General features: G+C 42.7%; 1 protein-coding gene across 7 annotated transcripts in view; it reads right to left on the reverse strand.

Moving 5' to 3' along the window:
- Positions 1-6,048: 6,048 nt before the first annotated feature.
- Positions 6,049-24,231, reverse strand: part of LOC135911496 (eye-specific diacylglycerol kinase-like) — a 655,226-nt gene continuing 637,043 nt past the window's right edge. For 6 of the 7 annotated variants that reach the window (XM_065443827.2, XM_065443819.2, XM_065443823.2 and 3 more), the window contains 5 exons: positions 21,110-21,230; positions 19,377-19,413; positions 18,557-18,656; positions 14,730-14,793; positions 6,049-11,466 (listed from right to left, as the gene is read on the reverse strand). In XM_065443827.2, the coding sequence (XP_065299899.1) occupies positions 11,417-11,466; positions 14,730-14,793; positions 18,557-18,656; positions 19,377-19,413; positions 21,110-21,230 (372 nt within the window). In that variant the 3' untranslated portion in view covers positions 6,049-11,416. Of the gene's footprint in view, positions 11,467-14,729; positions 14,794-18,556; positions 18,657-19,376; positions 19,414-21,109; positions 21,231-24,231 lie in introns of those variants that run through there. The other variant, XR_010567368.1, reaches the window with a different exon arrangement.

The following is a 24,231-nucleotide window of genomic DNA, read 5'->3' on the forward strand; positions in this document are numbered from 1 at the left end:
GATTGCCTCAAGTCCTTCGCGTGTTGCCAGTGGAATAAATATGCGAAAACACCGTGGAAGCCGAAACGTGGTCGCCATTTCTGCAAGTTCAGCGCTGAACTAGACACACTGCGGGGGGACAGGCGCTATAGCAACCAACCAATAGCACCGCGGGGAGCGTCAGCAGCGTTCCATCATCCACAGGAAGGAAACGGTTGGTGTGCACGGTACACGGAGCAGTATAGAACGGACAACTATAGAGATGCGCGCGGGTTCCACTTTCCCGCGCACGAGATGACGACTTCGGTCAGCTACTGTAAGCCATTGAGAAACGCCAGTTTGTTGTGTTCTTTTTTTTTTATTTCTCTCTCTGTTTTTCTTTGTCACCGTTGCATATATCTTCGCAACGTCAGCGCACTCGCCGGTTTAGTGGCAAACTTTCAGCGCAGGGTAAGGAAAAATAGATCTCATGGGCAGTTTTCCAGAGGTTTCTTACTTTTTTTTTTCTTTTTTCATTCGAACGAAGGTGAACACGCGGTCCTGCATTTACAAGTGGTGAAGAACGCGTGCACGCGCACACACGTACAAGCACTTCTCTCGCTCTAAGACAGCAACGACTGCTTGTCTAGCTGCAGAGACTGCGTTCACTGCGCGGGAATAACAACAACAGTTCGGGACATGGTCATTGCCACCGGGCCTATAGAAGGAATGACGGCAGTCATGTGGCAACCGCGGTACAGTGCACGCTGTCGAAGACGCGGGTCACAGCCCGGCGTCGCCTGTTGCAAGCTCGTGGTTTGTGGCGCCAGAACAAATCTGCACGGGGTGAAGAACCGCTGTGCTGAACACTGCGCATAAATTGGAGGGAACAGATCGCCTTTTTCTACAGCGTTACCTGGGTGTGCTGCTATCTACTCTTTGTTTAAAACTATATACGACAGTACCTCTCCGCCCCACCCCCTCTCCCCACCGCAAGAAGAGAAAAGGCAGACGCGCTAAAGGCTGCGAACGTTGGTGCAGAGGTTAAACGCTGCGTTTGAGGGCTCCCTACTCTGCACATTCAGCACAGCTTCATTCAAATAAGTGCATCACGCGTGAAAACATGACATCAGACTTCCACTCAGCGGGGAAACATCTTCAAGCTTGCTTATATAAACAACGTGAAAATAGAAACCAATCTTAGTGTCCGTACACGTTTGAGGTTTGCAGAATACTGGACATGAGGGAAGGTAGCAGCACAGCACTACTTTGTGGTGGTTTGCTTCATTACAACGCGACAGCACAATTTCTTATTTGGTGTTATATAGCAACTATACATACACAATCATTCTGTTGCCAATGCCTTTTAATCTATTGGTTGAGTAGCCCATAGCCCGTCAGAGCAATAGTAATTTGCACACACCAGTGCAAAACGAACAAGGTGGCTGCTCACATTTGCACCTCTGACATCTCGTAAATGCCAGTATGTCTATGGTTATTATGAGCTTTGCTTCTTGCCTGTTGACTTGCTGCTCAAAATGCTCCTCCACCGAGAGCCAACACCGCAAACATGCTTGCTGGCACAAAACAGCAAAGACAAGTGGGTACTGTCAGCTAACATTTCAGGGCATTAGTGGGCTTATCAAAACTCTTTTGCAGTGCCACCAAGCATTTTTTACCACAGGCGACGCCGGACACCGAGGAAACGTGCCGAAACTTTGACATGTGACACACAGGATGCGACGTTTGGCCAGTGAGCCAGAAACAAAATGCGCAGTCAGGGCTGTGCGAGTACAAAAACGTTTAGACGTGACGTTGGGCGCGGTGCATACCCGGGAGCTGCGGCGCAATACACGTAATTTATTATTCCTTTTTACATCAGCACCCTAGTGAAAAAAGACACTGCAAGCGCAGCGCACAGTGCACTTTCAGTTCTTGAGAGACAACTTGATAACTAAGACAAAACTAACCTAACAACTCAAGAGAGGAGGGGGCACGAAGGCGTGTCAAAAATTATGAGAATCAACAGCCTTGCTTTATTTGAACCAGCGAAGAACCACTCAAAAGTTCTGGCCAGTGTTTCTCTTTCTTCCTTTAATAAAAGTTGATAGCTGCCAAACATTGCACCTAACAGACTTAACAGACATGGTTGGTATAAAACTTGGTAGTGAACCTCCATTCTAGTCGATGGCTAACTACACCACACAAGTATGCAATTGCCGTGTCCTTTTGCAGAGGAGCCGTTAAATTTATCGCTCCATGTTATCACGGAAATTCGAAATGTCCTCAACATGTGGAAAATTCTTGCACTTGACCTTTCGCAAATTCCGAGGTTTGCGCAGCAACCAACATGTGCAGTTCCAGAATAGTTCTCAACATCAGCAATGAGCCTGAACATGCCGGAGGACACGTACTAAAGCTTTCTGCACCAGCTGACGTTGGTGAAGCCAGCCTGTGTAGCCTTCGAGATGCCTACACATTTAATGCTATTGTAGAAACAATGCCTTGAAATGCATGTTTTTTGTGCCACGTAATAAAGGCAGTAAGCATTTGGGTGAGGCTGTCGATAGCATGACATAGATGCAAAGCATATTCATCAAGCTATCCATTTTAAAATGGGTGGCACGAGCAAAACGCAGAAGGAACTAACGTGAAGGAACAACTTTTTTTCTTTTTCGCACGAGCATCAGCACAAGGACACAAAGACAAAACTTTTGGATCCGTTCACCGCCGCCTCGAACAATATACGGGGCGTCGCATGTAACAAGACGGGAATCCGTGCCCCTGCTTTCAAAAAACACCGGCTAAGCCTACAATCCTGTGGTCTTCGAAGAACAAGATATATGAGAGCAAACAGGCGGAATAACAGGCGTATTGTAGTATACACCCTCAGCCCTAGGGGCTCGACTACGGTCGAACAAGTGGTCCAGTGGCATTTTTTTATACACTTTGGTTCAAGTAGGCCTCCTAGGTGTGTGGGTAACTTATATGCTACATCAGTCAAGCTATACGCATATGTATAATATTTATATGTATTTATAGTGCCGCCACAAAACTACATCTTAAGTGGACATGTTGGTCGGCCTACAAGAAGTTTGTGTGCTTGCAGGACAAATAATTTGATCTGCAATGGGAAAAGGTAAAACAGGGATAAGGTGAGGTGCTCCCGAAAGGTAATGCTCCAAAATGTTCTCTATGTGTGTCGTCCCCCATCCGAGCAAGCTCTAAGACTCCTCAGTGTTGTGTCCCTACAGCTGCCACATGTTCTTCAAAAGCTCGCACGAAGCAACAAGGATTACGGTGGAGATTATTGCAGTTGCATTTCTCTCACTTCAACAATCGTGGTTCCCAAAGCTCCCTTCACTAAAACGGCTGCAGGAGGATTCATCCCAAAGAACTACGCCGCGTCAGCGCAAACGTTGATATGACAGCCCTCCAAACATTGAAGGTCTTTTTTTTTTCTGTTCCTTTGGCAAAATGCACTTTGACTAGAGGGCTCTAGACATCACACTGCAAGGTGTTTAACCTTGTGAAGACAGGCAAACACTAGTAACACACATAGCACCTTCATCAGCAAAGGCTGACTTCACTGAAGGTGACCACAAAGCATCATGCTGCATTGGCTCGTGACTCTGGCTAGAATACAGACGACTCCATCGCCAGACAAGTTGAGACAACAACGTCAAAGGATCCTTCCTTTTACACCAGCTCAAGTTTCATGGGAATACTAGCTGGAGAATTGATTTGTCTTTACTTGCTTCACCTATCACGGAATTATGAAGAACTATGAATTATGAAGAAAAGGCATGAAGATGACAGTGGCGTAGCGCTCTGCAAGGTCACAAACGTGATTAGTGGGGACAGCAGTCACCGTTATCGATGCACCATATCATTCACATAACCCTGAACAGATCATGCAAGTATGCTCTTGCGTCTTCTAAATGTACTTGACGTTGCTGTCACACTTTGTTGGTTGGCAGCTTGATGCCCCCTGCGGAGCTACACGGTGCTGTCATTGTCTTTGTGCTCAAGTACTCTGTAACAATACGGAGGCTTGAAAAGCTACGAGTAGTTGTGGCGGCCTACTTGGCTGCACACTGCTGGCACAACAATGCTAAAATTTTGTGGCCTGCATCTTTCTTTGTCTCAACACAGTTTAAGTGTTTTTAATGTTTAGATCACACTTTTTTTCCCATGAAAACTTGAGTGGGTCCTATTCGGAAACACACTGACTAAAGTGAAGCTCTGTTGGGATATCTCTCACAAACAACCCAATAAAAAAAATGCACACACATAGTTTTCATTTCAAGTGCACATGACTGGAATGCCAGACGCACACTGCTTGTCACACACCCCCACACAGTAAACATCACTGCCACCACTTCTGGGACACCTCCATCCGGGACGTTGAAGATGCATACAGGTGCATGCAAAGTTTGCTAGCACCCTGTTTGGCTTGACAAGCGAAGTTAAACTCTAGACACAAATGCAACGCCCTTTCTGTAATGTGCAACTGCCAGGCTCGATTCCACAGATGGCGCTTCCCTCAATCACTGTCAACGAGTCAACACACAAACACCCATTCTATGCCAGGGGCTTGAACATGGCACCAGAACCAAACACCTTTGGTCCCATAAAGAACATCTTTCCGATCATACCCCATACGGTTCACTTCAAACAGTGCAGCTTAGACAGCATGAGAACAAAGCTAGTAAACTGAAACAGTTAGCCTGCCCTTTACAAACATTGGCCTCTGTGTACGTCCTCATTGTTAGCGACACATTTTAATGTCAAGACGAGCTATGCCTGCTGCAGACAAGGTTAGGCCAAAACGCAAGATATGTCAACTGAGGGCCTTTTTGTGCCAGCTACCGAAAGCCACCATTGTCGCAGGAACTGCTTACAGGCACAAACTAGCAGTCAGGCCTACAGCTCGATTTAAGCTCAAAATATTTTAGTCTACACAAAAGTTAAAGCACTTAAAGGGCTGAAAATCCTTAAGCACCCAAAACGAAACTTTGTTTGTGAAAAGGCGAGGCCCAAAAGTAAGTGTTCGGGGGTAAAAAAAAGTAAGACGAAGAATGGGTATCAGCACACGCCAAGAATGTGGCCATTTTTGAAGAAATCACAGTTTAACTAAATGAGCAACTAACCACATGCACAGAAAAAGCAGCAGAAATGAATTCCACCACCACGCATTAATTGATCCAAAAACTCATCTGTGTCAGTAGATGTCACCTGCGGCAACGGCAGACAATACACGTACAATTTTGCAGCAATTGAACAGTGGCACCCTGTGACACACACAGCGAGACATGGCACACAATGCTGTTTTCTTAGTACAGTCAAGAGACCATCTGCACATTGCTGCACATTTTACATTACCAGTACATTTACCATTACCAGTACCTGCACATTTTACATTACCAGTTTTTATCCAGTACTGTCACAGACGAAATACACTCATTTATTTGTGTGCAAATTAGCACATGCAGGTAATACGCCCAAACATGGCATTAAGCTGCATGCACTGTGAAATGCTCCCTCTGCATGAAATGCGAGTGTGAATTAGCCACCAATTCAGCTGGAAAAGCACCGTATACACAGTGCTCCTAAACATGCGACATTAGGTTAGAGGCTTAGAAAGTGCCACACAGTATAGGCTGTCTAGACGATAGAAAAGATAGCCATGAATAACAGTAGCAATGCTGATGGCGACAACTTGTGACGCTTTGTCCAACCACAATGCTTTCGAAATCTTTTTGTCACACATGTGTTATTGTCAAAGGAAACAAAAAGAAAAAGAACTGCATACTAACAACTATGTCTACTGAAAACTTCTTTTACACACCAGCAGATAAGCAGAACATGATTTGTCACTGCAATATTAGCTCTCTGTCTTTTGTGGTTAACCTCTGCACCACAAGATGGTGCCACCAATGTGGCTACTCGCAAAAACATCTCTTGTAACCCAGTATTCTGTAAATGGCCAATACATTTATGGACAATCTAAATTCTCCTCATGAATTATTTCAAATACCCTAGCCTTAATTCCTTAATCGCAAAGTAAGAATTAGTGCACAAAAACTATTTTCATAGGGCTTCTTTTGCCTCTTTATTCATCTCAAATGAACATAAAGTAGATATTGCAACATAAAAGCAAAATGAACAAAACGAGAAAGGTTTACACCATCATAAATCTGCCATTTTAGGGAGTTGGAAAGCCTGTGTTTTCAAAGTCAATGGACTTTGTAAGGATAGAGATATAGTATTTCACTGGGAAATGAACGAATAGCCATGAAGCAAGAAAATATCCCCAAGCTCTTTGTACAAAATATTTTTTCTTATATGTTGCAAATGTCAAAGGAAAATATGGCAGCCATTTGTTAGCACACTACTGCCGTCATTCCACGCACTCTGTAATAAGTTCCAAACGAATTCACGTAAACCGAATTTTTACGAAAAACGAAAGGCTGAAGCACAGCTCTTAATGCTTAGGAATTCGTGTTGCATGGACATTATTGTGGTGCCTACGATATTGCCAAGGTGTCTTTTAGAGGGTTAAGCTGTGAGCTACGATTCAAAAACGCTGCAATGTAAAAGTGCAGTCATTTCATTTAACGTATACGCATATCAGACGGGTTTAAGTCTTCTTTCTATGAGCTGCTGTGAATTGACGCAATCAAATTTATGGACTGCTTTTGTTAATGCTTGGATGATCACACCATGGGCCAGAGGTGATTCAATATCTCTTGCCGAAACAAAGTGGCTAAACAACACAGCAAACAAACAATTGTATTAGAAACACATTGCATATAATTGTATGTGTGCAAGCTAAGAGACCATTGTACAAACATGATGGAGGAAGCACAAAGCAATTTCTACATATACTCAGTATCACTTGTGGAAACTTAACTTCACAAAGCTTTGATATCTCAATGAGAAAATAACAGGAACATTACCTGAACCTTAGGCTCAAATGTAAACGCAGTCCATAGTAACCGGCTATAGTGACCAAGGGCCGAATTCACAAAAGTATTATTTCATACGCCCTGCCTGCAATTGTTCAGCCTTATTGCTAAAGTTGAATCTCATTACAATGAATCACTGGATATAACGAAATAAATAAAAAAAATCTTTTAGCCAAAACTGTGTAACAAACAGACTTGTAACAAATATTGGATATAACAAAGGTATCGATGCTATTTCGTTACAACAATGTTTGACTCTACAAATAGTGTGCATAATGAATACTGGATATCACAAAAGAATTTACATGTAAAGTGTAATTTGATCATAACAAGGTATGACTAGTCAAACCTTGTTATAGCTAAGTCACGTCCAACACAAAAATGCCTTCGTTATATTCATTATGAGCACCTTCATTACCTGCTCATATCGATGAGAAGTCTCAGGTTTATTTCATTATATCTGATAATTTGTTATATAGAGGTTCAACTCAGTCAGTGACAACCTACGAATTCAGCACCACGTACGTCCAGCTCAAACAAAACTTGCACAGATGCAGCAGCCAATTATACATGCTGATTTCCATGACGTCCTGGCTGGGGCGAATTCTTTACAATGTTTGCATCTCTCAGGAACTATGAGGCACAGAGGGCAGGTTGTTACCAAGTATTATATCCCCTTCAGGCACCAATCAATTCTACTCGTTGAAAATTTGGTATCACCACATATTTTTTCTTTAGTATCATGCCACATATTGAAAGCTTACAGAAAGTGGACTACCTGTGAAAATTCTCCGCAGAGATGTCAGTTACAATAACATCAACAGTATTGTGTCTAGCTCATTTGGAAAGTGGCCCATCCGGCCTCTCGAAATATACGCCTGATGTAAAACATTGCGAAAAACAAGAAATGATGTGAAACCACTACACAATGACAGACTGAAACAGAGTAAGCACCAAAACGTCTACCTTCCAAAAACACCTTACAGATATTCAAACTTCAAGCAGAGGTGTGTGTTCTGCGAGGGTGTCAAGATGTCTGCAACAAATTTTCAATTGTGGTACCTTTCTCAGTGGTTTGGGTTTTAGCGTACTATATTTTGGTGAGCGCAATTATGCACATGGCACCTGGAGGGGATATGTTGACTATCACAAATGGCTGGTACCACTTTTTTTTAAAAGTCGCTGTGTGGTATAGAAACTGCTTGGTGAACATGCGCCCAGATTTTTCAAGTTCTATAAATATTGATACGAATGTGCTGCACTGCACAATAATAAATACATTCACTGGTGTGTCACGTCTTTGCGGAATGACAGTAATTCACTGCAGCATAATGAGCAGCTTGTATTAGAAAAGAAATGAAAGCAACTGGTAAGAGCCTGGTAGGAACTTAAGGCAGTCTTAACAGCCATTTGTGTACAGCTGAAGATCAACTGAGCTGTGAATAAAGGAACAAGGCGAGTCCATATTATTGTACGTGTTGTGTCCAAAGCTGGCTAATACTTTCTTGAGTGCAAACGAAGTCGACTCACAATAATGCCCAAGTCAGACAATTGAGCAATTCTAGTTAATTCAAACCAGTTTCAAAAGTATATTTTCTTTGTTAAATTTACAATGATCCTCACTTCCTTTGGTTGATTAAAGCCATAGCCTTCCCACAGAGCAGCCATGCACACAAAAATGACAAAAGAAGACAACATTGCTATGCTGTGACAAGAAAATGTGCTGATAAAGAGACCAACTCAATATTGCTACTTTCTTGAGAGATTTTTCAGAACTCAATATGTCTAAAACATGTCATAGGCTTCCATAAGATGCCTCAAAATTGACCTTGGATGTCAAAGCATATGAACTAAAGAAAACATGTGGAATATAACAACATTCATTTGCACTAGTACCCATTTCGGCTTATCATGAGAAGCCCACAAATTTCCTCCTGGAGTGGCCAATTGCATAGATGTTTCATTTTCTGAACTGCACATGTGAGTACCTTAAAGTGCAATTCAAGTGGTTCTTTTTTTTTTTCAGGCAATAAAATTTAGGCAATTCAAGAGTAATATGTCAGAAACCTGCACACATAATGCCAGCACAGATACCTTGAAGCCATCAAGACGGGTGAATTAAAAAAAAATTGACACACAAAAGAGTGCAACAGAAATCATCAAAAGCAAAAACTTCAGTACATGCAAGTCACTTTGGTGAGGAAGGAAGAAATGATTGATATACACAGGTAAAAAAAAAGTAAGCAACAATAACAACAACGAAAAATAGCAGTCTGCAAAGGCATATAAAGCATGCTGCCATTGAAGAGCTGCAATTGGTGGGTCAAACTTGGCGTCCACACGAAAATCCCTCGTCCTTCGACATGCGACAAGCGACTGTGCATTCACATTCTACTGGCAACAAGAAGCTCGTGGACAAGAGCTTTCAACTGGGCCAAAAGGAAAAGCCTACAGAGGACACACTACTACACAGGGGCAAGGCTAAGGCCTGCCAGCCTCTGAAAAATGCCTTGGTCATCCTCCAGCCATTGCTGCGGGGACTAAAAAATAAAATAAACAATAAGGTGCACCGCATGAAAGTCAAACACGTATTGTTTTGGAGTTAAAAATGCGTGTTTCTTTTTCTCCTCCTCCAAGGGGGGCAGTCGAAACAACTAGCTCTACTACAATTGCGCTGCTATTGTACAAGGGCTAAATATACAAAATTGTACAACGTAATGCGAGAGCGTTATATAGCGTAGCACGTTTCAATGAAACTACTGCACCCCTCCTTCTTGATGAAGGGAAAGGGGCTGTTCCGCATAGGGACCACTCGAGGTTTCGTCTAGTATCGCCCAAAGGAGGCGCTAGCGTCATTCTGTCGGCATTACCTTCCACGCCACCACATGGAGGGAGCCGCTGGTGACGTTAAGGCCAAAGTTGTTGAGGAGGATGGTGCAGGAACGTTGAGAAGGCTTTGCACGTTTGCCTGCCTCCGCTGTCGCCACATCCACGTGTGACAGAGGAACGCATTCTACGAGTCTAAAGTGAACAGAGGAGACTCCCTTTTGACCACGACAAACTGCACATCGTCACTGACAAGGTGTGCACATGTTCAATGTAAGGTTAGCCAGGTGAAAGACTTCAGGACCGCCGTGGTGTAGCTGGAAAGGTTGTGAAAAACTTTAAACACAGTGCAAGAGTTTCAAAACGCCACGGCAAACTTGTTTTGCTGAGAATCGCATAATGAGGCAAAGGGCGTGCAACCATAAAAGAAGTGTGCAAATTATCCAAGATATATGCGTTAGGATGTGTACAATGAGAACTTTTTGCCTGTTCATTACGAGACAAAAAGCAGTGAAGAAAGCAGAGCTGCACAGAAACCAGTACCACGCTGCCATGATCGCCGAACTCTAATAAGCGTTTTCACACGCGACATGACAAAAGTGGCAAGGCAAATCGCTAGATCTATGAGCCTGCGGTTAAATCGGGATACAACATACCTCAGTAAATGAGTGAACATAGCTTGTAAGCATCTTGTGCTCGATGGAGCACAGCATTTGAAAGCACCAAATATCTAAGCTCTTGGGCAGCTGCCAACTGATGAACAATTCAAAGAAGCGGTAAACCGAAACTTCCACTCCCTGCAGCAGATACAGAGTCAATGGTGTCACAAGAACGGGAGCGCGAGAAATTGTCAAGGCTTATTTATGCATGTCAAGTAAGCTCACTGAGAACCCATGCGAATGTCGTCCGCAAAGGATCTGCAAGCATGTTCCAAATATATTTTCCAACGAGGGCTAGAAAGAATATCTGAAAATTCACGAAGCAAAGAAAACTAGTCTGCAAACATATTTCAAGATAAAACCGTTAAAAGTACCTTTTCATAACGCCCCATGAATGACTAGTACACTGCCAGGCCAGAATGGAACATAAAAGCACAAGCTGACTTAAGATGACTTAAGATCATAACTGACTTCCAAGATGCAATGCTGAAACACAAACCAGTTTGTGAATGTGCTTGCACGTAACAAGTCACCACGCTAAAGCACCAATTGCACAAGCTGCATCAGTGAAAGTTCTTAACGTGAAGAAGCATGCATACTGGGTCTGCATAAACTGTTTATGTTCCGTTCTGGCCTCACATTACAAACTGCCACATAACCCTGCCTTCTCTTCTCCTCGGGCCTGTACCACCCTTCTTTCGGCTCCTTCCATTGTCGGACCAGAACAGAACAGTCTCGCGACTCGGCTCCTCCTCCTAACATGTGCTGCGATTTTGACTAAGTGGAGCTCGTGCGGCCCGCAACCTTTCTCTCTCTCCCATAAGCTGCATCTCACGTAAGAGCTCTGGCTGCCACTTAGGCTGAAGCCTTGGCCTGGCTTGCTCAACGCAGTCTTGCAGCTGTGGCTTTGGTGTCGGCTTCGTGGTTCCACAGGAACGACCGAGGAAGGGGAAAGCTGAGGCCCTTGTCATTGCGGGGCAGGGCGCCAGCGTTCAGCTGTCGTCAGACGGCTGTCTCCCGATCCTGCACGAGCCTTTCGAAGTGCTCCTGGCCTGGGCACAAAATTAAACAGACAAGAAATGCAATGACGCAGTTGTAATTTGCTGCGGAAATCATTGCTAGGCTATTTGACATCCAGTGTGGGATCCCATCCATCCCAAATCATACTCTTGCCATTCATAAGATTACTTCGTCCATTGCGTACAAAATTCACAATTGCACCACCTAATCTGCCATCCTTGACTGCCTTTTCTTCCCTTCGCACTTATTATATTACTCTAATAAACCACCTACTACCTGCTCTATGCATTAAATTACTTTCCCAACTCGCATCTTTTAAAACCTAATCTCAACTGAAGTATCAGCTACACCTGCTTGCTCTGTGATCCAAACCACTGTCTTTCCATTCCTTAACATTATGCATACAATTTTTCATTCCATTATACATTGTTCTGTCCTTAGCTTCTTAAGATTCTTAGTCAGCCTCGAAGTTTCATTCGTATAGCTTAGTACTGACAGAACGCAAATGATTGTACGTTGGTAGGATACAGCAATTGTGATGCCGCAGAAATCACAAGATACGTAACAGCTATGCAGATATGGGTTCATCATTCTTACGTATGGCAAAGACTGTGCTGTCACCGAGAGGGCCCTTGCCAGGTCACAGATTGTGCCAAAAGAATTCACTGACGAGCTAGTTGTTACAATCTTCTTGGAAGTCAGTGACTGTGCACTTCATATGTGTTCCTGTATGTCCTGTCTATTCACAGTGCACAAACGTCATTTTCAAAAGACGATGTGCACTTTTGACGGCTCAATTCAACAGAATGTTGACAAAGGTGATGGAAACAAATTGGTGGTATTGCAAAGTGTGCCAAGAGCGGCAGAGGGAAACGGTTCGGTTAAGCCTCAGCTGTCTAAAAGTTTCAACCTCGCTTAATCGTGGAATTTACAGTCCCAACACAATACATGGGCTATTAGCCGCGAGAACTTGGAGTGGCGCCCTGTTCCGAGTGGTGCCACGGCCAGGATGCTGCTCGCTCTGGCTCACTCCAGGTCGCTCGACTGCCACGCGTGCGCGTTCCCTTCCTGTGTGCTTGGGGTATCGGTGGTTTGAACCGTACTTATTGAAGGGTGTGTCGGCTTCTTTCTGCTGTGATTCCTGAACCACAGTTCCTTCTTCAAAAGCGCTTGAGTCGAGAAAATTTGCAGCCTGGATATCGCGAGCTATGTAGTGTTGAAGGGATGTACTGGTTTTGCAATTAATATATGCACCGTGTCTGTCCATAAATTTTGCGTAAAAAGAATGTCTGCAAATCATATGTAAAGTAGCGTATGATGCTTCGCTAAACATTTAACATTCCCTTAGTACTTAGCTCTGAGACATTGCATTTTACATGGAAGAAAAATCTTGGTATTTGGTGTCAACATGTTATCCGTGTTAGAAAGACACTGCCCAGCGAAGCTGTCATCACGATTCTTATTGCTCTGGTGAGTTGTTCTATTCAAACATGACAACTTTATTAATGTGTAAAAGAAAGAGTTTGGAGCGCATTTCGTATGAAAATTTTGCTGCTACTTTCACCGCTCTCTGAAACAGGCCCCCATAGAAAGAACTGCTCATGGCTGCTAACACGACGGCGTGTCATGTAGAGTATTTACATAGTTAATTCACAAATACCATAGTAGCAATCACCTGAAAGAAAAGTTTCGTGGTTAAGATTGAGGGCCAATCAATTCCAAGTGATGAAATGTTTCATGGTGGCCCTCAGTAGCCTTTATCGAGAATATGGCACACCCCTCACGTATGATAGCAATCAATTGTCGTTATGGCGAGACACGCATTGTTCCGAAACCCACCAGTTCACTAAAACTTCCAACTGAAACCATGAAGCAGCTTTTTACAGCACCAATTGCCATGCCTAAAGTATACTCGAGGTACTGCAGCACAGCTCAGGGTGCCTCAAAAAGGAAAATTCAAGCACATTCTGTCTCACCATGTCTTGATCCAGTGTAGTTTAATATTGCAAACGGAGAACTATTCGCTTCGTCAGTACATAAAAGAGAACCTCACAAACCTTCATAAGGAAGACACCACACGCCTGACACATTGAACTTGAGTTTTGACCCTCCACCAGGGAATTATATCTTCAATATCTCCCATACTACTAATGAATGACTCTTCTACCTTTTTCTGGCTGCAGCCATATAGTACAAAAGGCATATTTCACTAAAACATTTGGGCCAAGCAGCCTGTGTCAGGTCGACAAACAGATTCGTCATGCCTATTCTTCAAGCAGCAAACACCAGTAAATTGCTCAAGTGAGTTGAACGTGTAGCAATGAGAAGGGAATATATATTGGTACATTCTTTTTCGTATTCTGCAAACAGCTGTAAGCCTCAATTAGCTTTACTTCAAATTACTGCTACTTAAAAACAACAAGTGAAGAACCACCTAATTTTGAGAGGCAATCAAAGAAGCAAGTGGTGCTGGTAGAATCTAAACTGCAGTGTTAATTAAGTCCTCATGTTACTGTCGAGCGTTTCTGTGAAGAAATGCAAACATCCGATATTATACCATTCACTACTCGTTGTGAGAAAACTTCTTTTAGCAGATCAAAATCAAGGTAACTGCTGTAGAAGTGATATATAGCCAGCATTTGTGTCATACTTGTTGCGCCGTGGCAGGTATGGTGCCATAACTGGATTCTTATATGCCATCTTATTGCAGTTGTCGATCCGTGCATGAAAACCTGCAATAGGCTGGTCTGCGATCTTTCGGCTGGCATTGTAGTGCTGCGTTTGAGAATTGTATTGTCATCTAAAAAATAAGCTCTTTGAATAAATTTTTTCGAATGATGATGTCGCAAAATATATTTGAGACGAGATGACTGCCATAAGTATACAAGCAGAGGGTGCGAGACTGAACAAACCGAAACACTGCAGAAGGTGCCTGGACACCACCCAAACTGCAGCAGATGACAGGTGCGAGTCTGTGCACTGATGTCATGAGAGCAGCCCTGTAGTTTGTTCTCTGGACTAATAGGAAACACCATAGTGCTTTGGATTGATTCTGACTGCTTCAGCTTCTTTAAAGCCCACCTGTAAACTGTACGAGTGCTATTGTCTCTAGACCTCTTCGAAATGAGGCCACTGTGGCTGGGAATTGAACCCTTGAACTCTTGCTCAGCAAGAGCCAAATACTACAGCTCTTGTGACCCTTCAGCGGAAGTCTAAATGTTCAAGACAGCCCCAAATTACTTTCATGAAAGCAAATATATATGTTTAAAACAGACAGACTATCATAACCACTTACTTTCCAGGTATGCTGCCAAGTCCTCATCGCCGGCTCTGGCAGCCAGCTGCTTCGCTGTCTGTCCCTAAACACAGAAGTGAGAAGATGACGAATAATTCTTCATGTTTTCAGCTACTACATAGCAGTCAATGAACCACAGTTATAAACATCGGGGATAGCAACATGTCGTGGAAAATTATTGAAAAGGCACCTTTAAATGTCACGCACAACATTACTTACTGTTCCACGAGCTAATATATGCCACAGTGCTACAATGAAAATGATCACAAAGAAAAAAAAAGTTGCTAAAATATTAAAAACAGCAATAGGTAATGCTTAGAACGTGATGGCCAAAAGTTGTCTCCAGAGCCTTTGGTACTTAAGCAAAAGCATGGCCTCCGAGTTTGGCTTCTGCTACTGGAGCCATCGCTGTTCAATGAGCGCATTAGACATGACTAAGCAAAATAATTATTACCATGAGAAGTAAACAAACGCCTATAATTAAGACATATTAAAGTTAACTAATTGAGCAGGTGAAAGACACACACTGATTCATGATACAACGTGCAGCGCTACCAGACGAGAACAAAGAACAAAAACGTAGAAACTACCCAATCAGTACGGCAACCAGTAAATGTCAGGCTATCCAGCCTGTCAGGCTATTCAGACCAGCCTGTCATGCTATTTAGACCAGCCTGTCAGGCTGAACACCCCAAAGCAATCCATAGATTATGAATGATGCAACAGCAGGAGTGGTCTGGATTAATTTGGAGCATTATTTGGAGATATTTAATACCCACCAAACTCTCAGTACACAAGCATTTTTGCATTCCATCTTCACTGAAACGTCACTGCTGCAGCTGGCAATTGAACCTGTGACCTTGTGCACAGCAGGAGAATACCACAGGTATGGGCATTATGGCAACTATTTCATTTGTTCTAATGAATTCATAAAACATTTAACATACGTTATACCTAAATGAAACATACTAAAACATACACAAAACATTAACAATTATATAAAAAATAATGCACTAGGCAGCTGCTTGAAAATAAGTTGCTATGTCTTTTGAACAAACTTATATGATTAATTTATGAATGAAATTCCTGCTCATAGGAGAGTCAATATTTTCTTTCAAAAGATATCTATTATTGTTCAGCCAAATGTACGGTCAAATCTTGATTTAACAAACATGGATATGATTGGTGTAAAATGCTTGTTGTGAATATCAGCACGTAATGAATGCATGCCAGCAACAAATATCAGATACAGCAGACATCCAGTAATTCAACTCCGGTTGATTCAATCTTTCAGTTAATTCGATGCCAACAAAGGTCGCCCACTGGTGCTCATGCATTTCTATGGGCCCAAACTTTCGTTATTTAGATCCTAAAATTGGCTTTTGCCATATAATTCAACCTTGACCAGTCAGCACAGACACACCTGGGTGCTATGGTGACCACAACAGCGAGCCCTTTAGTGGTAGCACGTCTTGGCAGAGCATAGGGAACAGTGAACACGTACAGTATTTACCAGATTCTAACATGCACCTTTTTTTTTTCAAGAAAATTGGGCCGAGAATTGCTGGTTTGGTGCAATTGAATACGAAACAAACAAATACAATTGAATACAACCCTCTCGGTACCTTTCCTATGCCCCAAAAAATCTCAGCTGCTGCGCATGTGCATGATGCCTATGGAGGACTGCGCAAAGCTACGATGACATCACGTACCGATAAGTGGATCGCCTCGCCATTGGGTTTAGAAGGGCTATCAGCGCCTGCTTTGTTCAGTGAACATGGCAACCCTGTCCTGACGATGACACCTAATGTGCCGCCTTTCGTGCAGGTTGATGGTCGAAAAACATGCTTTGCCGACGACTGCGTCATTTATAACAAAATTCCATCGAGACAAGACCAAGAAGAACTTAACCCAAATCTACAAAAAATTAAAACATGGTGCGACGATTGGCAAATAGCCATAAACCCGCAAAAATCAGTCTCTATGCCTAGTTCATGTAAAAAGCATACTCTTAGTTACGCATACTACATTGATGACAACAAACTCGAGAACGTTGAAAAACACAAATACTTGGGTTTAACTTTTACATCAGATTTATGCTGGAATACACACACAAAAAATGTGTGCATCAAATCACTTAAAACCCTGTGGTTTTTGAGGCGGAACCTCAATCGGGCAAGCCCTGAAATTAAATGTCTTGCTTACAAAACTCTAGTTTAGACCAATTATTGAATATGCTAAAATTGTTTGGGACCCACACACCATAACCAACTTTTCTAAACTTGACCGAATACAGACGCTAGCTGCCAGGTTTATATTTTATAAATATTGTCGCATCCGTTCTCCAACAGAGTTATGTCAATTAGCTGATCTAGCACCATGCGAGCTCAGAACTAAATATGACAGATTAAAATCCCTCTTCGAAGTTATTCACAATCAAGTAGGTAATAAATCTGATGATTATTTTGAGCTTCCTATGAATGCATCAACGAGGCATCGTCATAGTATGTACCTTCCTCCTCCACTCGCCCGCAATGATTGCTTCAAGTTCAGTTTCTTTCCTAGAGCGATACAGAATGGAATTTGTTACCAGACTCTCTTGTAACCTTGATGTCCTTAACTGCCTTGTTGGAAAGTCTTAAAAGCACTATTTTTTGTAATAACACGTAGTGAATTGCCCAATATGTATGCATTTATTTTACATGTGAATCTTATTGTGTCTTTGACGATGCAGAGCCAAATTGTGAATGGTTTCTTTATTACTTTCTCTTGTATGTTGTATTTCATACGTCTTTTCCATTCTAAGACAAGCCTTGTGAGTCACAGCTTGTAACTCAGTCGCATTCTATGTTTCTTTTTTTGTTGTTTTTATTCTCCACTTCTGTAATAGCCCTAAGAGGGCTGACAGTATAAATAAATGAATGAAATGAAACCAAGACCGCCTTCACGGCATTTGTATTTTTTACCACTAAACCCGCATGTATTGCGGCGGAGCCGATCTCCAAAACCGTACAGCTAAGCTGACTGTACAAAACAGGCTGCCCATTGTGCAACACATATTAGACCTCTGCCTATTTTCTTTGCAAAAAAATTGGGTGCAGACATAATTTATACTTTGTTTAGGAGTTTTAATGTCATGCTTAGATTAGTCTTTTACTTCGGACACGTAAAAAATAGGTGTACGTTTCATTCGAGGGTGTGCTAGAATCAGGCAAATACTGTCAATTGAATCAGTGGTGTGCTTTGGCATTCTTTCTGCATCTCATTTAATTTGACCCACTGGACAACAAAAGTCAATTTCGTCACTCGTGTAAGGGTCGAATAACCAGAAGCTGACTGTATAACAAAGGTATTTTCGTGTCGCATGCAACTTCTTTACGACAAGGTTTGACTACATAGCCAATCAACCACTGCCCAAATTATAAAAACCAAGACACGAACGTACATTTTTGTATTGTATTGTGTTGTTTTTGTGATATATGAATTTACCTTGAGTATTTTTTTGTCTACAAAATATTTTAAGAGTGACTTCAGCAGACATCTGAATAGTGTCCTTCATCTTGAGCGATGACTGCATTTCTCCCAATGTTGAACATTAGGTGGTTAAAGTTGTCAAACTCTATGGAAATGTTAGTCTGTTGAATGCTTATATTTTGCCTGATCTATCTGGCTGAAATGCTGCCAAAGCATTTTGATTTTTTAGGTGTCCACAAGTCAACTAACGAGAGATGACATTTACCATAGGATCCTCAGCTATTGTGCAAATATATAACGGTGAAATACCTGAATAAAATGAAACTATTAACAGAGTAAATGTAATAAGTTACCTGGCAGTCTGCCTTGGACAGCGATGCTCCTGCTGCTACGAGCATGCAACAGATAGTTCTTCGCTTGTACGCCGCCGCCTTGTGAAGAGCCGTCTGTCCTCTGTTGTTTTTTTTTTGTATCAGAATTGAAACACAGGTATGAACCGCCATTCATGACTATGTTTAAAGTACAATGGCAGCAAAAGGCGCACTAATTACAGAAGGTGAGACAATTGAATAGTGTATTTATTTTATTATAACGAGAGGGTGCAGTTGGGGGATTCCAGAAAGACAGTTTAAGTATCTGCACTAATACAGGGCGATATGAGTAGTCTGAGTTATTCAGACTCAGCGGGGATTATCCTAAATACCGAATTATCAGAAGCCTCCTGAATAATCGGTGTGTTATATATGAATCTCGCCTTGAAGTGTGACTTCACGGCAGCGCAAATTTTGCCTTACAGTGTAGCTTCAAGGCAGCCCAGTACGCTTTGCAGTGAAGCTACACTGTAAGGGGAAATTCGCATATAATTCACACCCAGCCTTTACTGTCCAATTTTTCAACGCAGTGCAAGTCACACGTGCGAAAATATAGTACTACCTACCCTGATAAGGTTTACTAGTTGCTACAATTTGTGCTGGCGCCTAAAATTTGGATAGCCAGAAATGTGGAGCTGGTGCTACCATATTCAAACACTAACTGAATCTATTATCCTCGCACATACGGTGAGGAGTGATTTCGAAGCTAAGGATCTGCAAAAAACACCTAGCCTTATATTGGATACCTACGATAAGACCATTGTGTGTAAGAAAATAGGAAACAGCCAATCTGCCGACTTACCTGTCTTTGTCCACAATGTCCAAGATCACTGGCGGCGCTGCAACAAAAGTGTGCACGTGTTAGGCACCAGTCAACAGTAGCCTGAATAAATTATTCAACATTGATTGACACAAGCCTATTCTGCAAATTAGCAGGCAACATAGGCATTTATTTCAACCCGGAAACTGGAAAAAAAATGTGATCAGCAGCTAGGGATTAAATGAAAGAGCAGAAATATTCCTTTTCTCTTAGTCTGGCACACACCTTAGGGCTTGGCAATTTATGCAGGGTTTTGCATACTTCACTCACTGCAGGAGTGGAGACATCTGTGCGAAAAATTTCAGAGGCCATAGCAGGCACTGCTGTAGCGAATGTGGACTATGGTGCGATTTCGGGTGCGATCGGTCGTACGACCATTCGCATTGGCAGTCGCACTCAACAGGTTCTCAACCAAATCCGCCACATGCGGCGCCGAATTGCAAGCCGCGCATGCGACCAACTTGCTGAATATTGTCATGCGACTGCTGCATTGGTCGGATGACCGCAGCCAATGACAGCGCCGGTAGCGTGGTCATGGCCATGTGGTAGACCCGGCGGGCCGGGGCCGGCGAGCGAGCGAGCGCCTCGCCGCTACGATCATGTCTGTATTATTTTTTCTCCCTGGTCGAAATGCGGGCGTCTTTCGCCGCTGACAGCAGCACATAATTCGGCTACAATTTGTTTCTGACATGAAATAACTTATAGAATAAAGTGAACTCGAACGAGTGCATGTTATAAAACGTGCAAAATAGTAAATCGTTGGCGTGATTTCTACTCGGACACGGTCAGTGCAGACGCACTAGCAGTCGTCAATAGGAAGCGGCTCACCTGACTGGTGGGCTTACTCATCGCTACTAACGGCACCGGTAAAACTAACCACATTTTCACTTAAGAGAAACATAAATGTTCGGCCACTGATTGTGCTGACGAATTTAGGCGCTTTATTATGAGCTGCGGACGCATCGCAAGGGCCCTCGGCCCCAGAAAGACAGGCGGCAAGCTAGGCCTACGGCGTCTCCCAGCAAACGCGAGCTCACCTGGCATGCTCGTTCACTTCCATCGGCACCAATGAAATCAAATGGGCTGCAGTTTAAGCATGACATAAATATGTGCACACTGTGCCGACTAACATAGGCGCTTCGTTATATGAGCTGCAAGCGATCGTGCCACAAGCGCCACCGGTGTCGGATTCGAAGGTCGAGTGAGCTAGGTATGCCTGCCGGCTCCTAGACATCGGCGGCTGTCAACGGAGCGGATACTGCTAACGCGGCCTTGCGGAAACACGTCTACAGGGCTCACATAGACGTGTTTATATTGTCATCGTTTGTTTCAAACAAGAGAGCTGTGCGAATACGTTTGCTTTCACTTTCTGTTCAAAGTTACGCAGCATTCCGAACTTCCACGCAGGGCCGCCGGTTCTGGGCGGAGCTACCCGCCACTCGCTCATTCGTATGTCTCCTGAATCGCCGCATGCGGCAAGTCGCACACGACGTGCCGTACGACAGATCGCATGGAAAATCACACCATGTGTCTCATGCTGAAGTTGTCCTTGCGGTGACAGCAATGTCCACCATGAGAGCCTGTCGCAGTTAACGAGCTTAAAGAGCCAGAAGAGCTGTTGAATTCTACTGATTTTTATTACTGTGCCCTAGCAGACATTTATTCGTTTAGACACGCACCCACATTTATCACAGTTCCACACAAAACGCACTCACCGCTGGCGACAATATACCGAACAACGTCCTTGTGTCCGTAGCGAGCGGCATGGTGCAGTGCCGTCATCCCACTGTCGTCCGTCGACAGCAGGCTGTGACCACTGTCACAAAGCTGCTTTAGCTGTGCAGTCATGAAAAGGTGAAAGAAAAGAATAAAGAAATGTGAGTAGCAAGTACTTCAGAAGGATGGCTTGCTGCATGAGTTGCTATTACACTGTCGAGGCAAGAAACGTGAAAAATACAAGACTTCATGCAAAGGTGAGGAAAACGAGCACCAGTGTTTTCTGATACCATAGTGCTGGCTAGGTACAAGGAAAATGCAGGATGTGAGATTGAAGAAGCGTTTTTAAATGCAAATCATTTCTTGGCGAACGTTTGCCGCTTTGACAGTACCTATCTATCTAGCCACCTACAACTTGGTGCTCTCATGGTTGTTCTGGTATGTACCACAATTGGCACAGTATGACAAGAGTGTATGACAAACATAAATGATAGGTCATGACATGAAATCATGACATGTGTGTCATGTAGATCATGAACCAGTTACCTACGTCTTGGTGCTCTCGTGGTCGTTTAGTTAACTTGGTATGTACCACAATTGACATAGTATGACACGTCATGAGATGAAAGTCATGACGTGTATCATGTAGGTCATGAAACAGCTACCTACGTCTTGGTGCTCTCATGGCTGTTTCTTATGTACCAAAAATGGCATAGTTTGACAAGAGTGTATGAAGAGCGTAAATGATTGGACATGACACGAGTGTCATATAGGTCATGAAATATCCGCTTATGTCTTGGTGCTCTCGTTTCATTAACTTGGTAGGCTTCCAGCACACTACTTCACATAACGATTCCCACAGGGCATGGGATGTACCAGATTTTTTTATTACAAGTCAGCTAAAATGGCTGTCGCCAAATCATCTATCATGTTGCATACCTCAGAGGTGAAATATCTGGATATGCATCATTGAATGGCCTGTGTTTTGTTTCCTTTTACTTTCTCCTCTTATTTTTTTTTAAATTTTCTGCCAGATGTTTGTTTAGAGTATATGGTACATTTATGTGATTGTAATAAAACTCAGTTGTAAGCAATGTGTACGTCTTCCTTACCTTTGTATGAAGTCTCATTTTTTCACGCTGCTTGCCTCAAGAACAACGACTTGTGGATGGTCACCAACAGCATCATTCAAGAGATGCCATACGACTTTCCCATCTATTTCCCCTTCCAAAAAAATGCTTGTAAAATGTCAAATGTATAACCACGAAAAACAACTACCCTGTTGACTTGTGAAAGACGCACACTTTTTTGTTTTTATATCTTTGCAGGGAGTAGGAATTGGGCATACGAGTTACTGCCAAAGCTGTGGACGTCACAAATAATGTACAAAATATAATACAAACACTTGCTACACTCTGTGCACATATTTATTCAAGATTAGCACCAGCTATCAACTTGCATTTCATTATTCATTGCTCCACCACTCAATTTTGCTTGCATCATTCACAGAAACCTACTGTATAAGATGATCGTCCTCGGTGCTGTCTATGCTGTTTGACATCCCAGCCACTCAAAACTCTTAGCGACAGTACTAAAAGATTTTGAATGTCATGTGTTCAAAACGCAATCTTCGGCAAATTTTTTTTTTTTCAATATTTTCACCCCAAAAGTGCGAGGTGTGGGTCTTACATGAGGGCTGGTCTTACACAAGTAAATACGGCATACGAAGCATACAAAAATGAAGCCAAAGGAAGCATAGTAGAAATCGTTTACAGGCCTTCTAAAGAGACCTTCGAATTATTTGTGAATGAGGGGTTATAACCTTCATGTTCCTAATAAAGCAAAAGGGAAATGAAAATGAAAGAAAAGACAACTCGCCGCTGGCGGGAGCCGTACCCACAACATCCGCATGATGCGTGTGGTGCTTTGCTAGTTCAGCTACGGCGGTGCCTGTGCCTCCATCAACTTTTTTTGTAGATTTACATAGACCTATTTACATATAGCCCAGCAAGTGCTAGCCATATCCACTGCTGATGATCGTGATGGATCAACAACCATAAAGCCACAGGTGTTGCGTAGTGCATGGAGGCTTCTGGCCAATAAAACCCTAGTATGCTATTTCACGACACCATGGAGCCAAGAAAGACGGTGCCGTGCAATGAGTGATAATAAACAAGAATTTCCCTCTTGTTTTTGGCTGATAATATCAAGTTTGTCAAGATTATAACCCTCATCTCTAATAAATTATACAGCTATATATATATAGTGTCACATGATAGTGACGTATAAAGAACACAGTAGCTATACTGTGGAAAACGAAACTAAATTTTATTGGGCTCACCTGTGCCCACAAAAACAGGCTACACTTAAAGAATGGCGACAGCGACAAACACAGTCGGCGATCCTCAAAATCTGATCAGCGGGTCAAGCGCGTCGGCTTTTATACATCAGTCGTCGAATGTTCCAAAGTAATCGCTGAGACCTGCATGTCTTCCACAAAGTTCTACACCATTCGCATCGCGCATACATGCAACCAGATTACACAAGGTTCAGTGACAGACAGCGGATGGAACCATCGATAACATTCCAGAAACTTCCTACACATGCAGGCGCGTTCTGCACTGTGCGATAACATTTGTTAGGTGGTGCCCGATGAAGATAAACAAGTACACGTGTTCACACACACACACACATATATATATATATATACATATATATATATATATATATATATATATATATATATATATATATATATATAGCTGGTCTATGGATTTTCTCGTTGGCTTCATTTTCGCTGGCTTTGCATTGTTACAACTAAGTACAGAGTGTTTTAACCACACGAACAGAGACCTGACAGGCAAAGCCGGCTCACTACTACTAAACTTATGGTGAACAATAACTTAGTGTCTTAGCTAAACCAGATTTCAACAATGCAGTAGTCTTCGACGCCACTTGAAAAAGTTTCAAATGAGAAATTGAAGCTGACTGAGTTATTCAGGTTAATATTACAGGCATCATTTCTTGACCATTTTACACAATCTTCCAAGGATTGTGAGAAAAAAATGTGACGTAGTTTAAACACAATGCAACAAAACCCAACAAAAAACAAAATATGGCT

The sequence above is a fragment of the Dermacentor albipictus genome, chromosome 10, assembly GCF_038994185.2.
Source record: "Dermacentor albipictus isolate Rhodes 1998 colony chromosome 10, USDA_Dalb.pri_finalv2, whole genome shotgun sequence".
NCBI lineage: Eukaryota > Metazoa > Arthropoda > Arachnida > Ixodida > Ixodidae > Dermacentor > Dermacentor albipictus.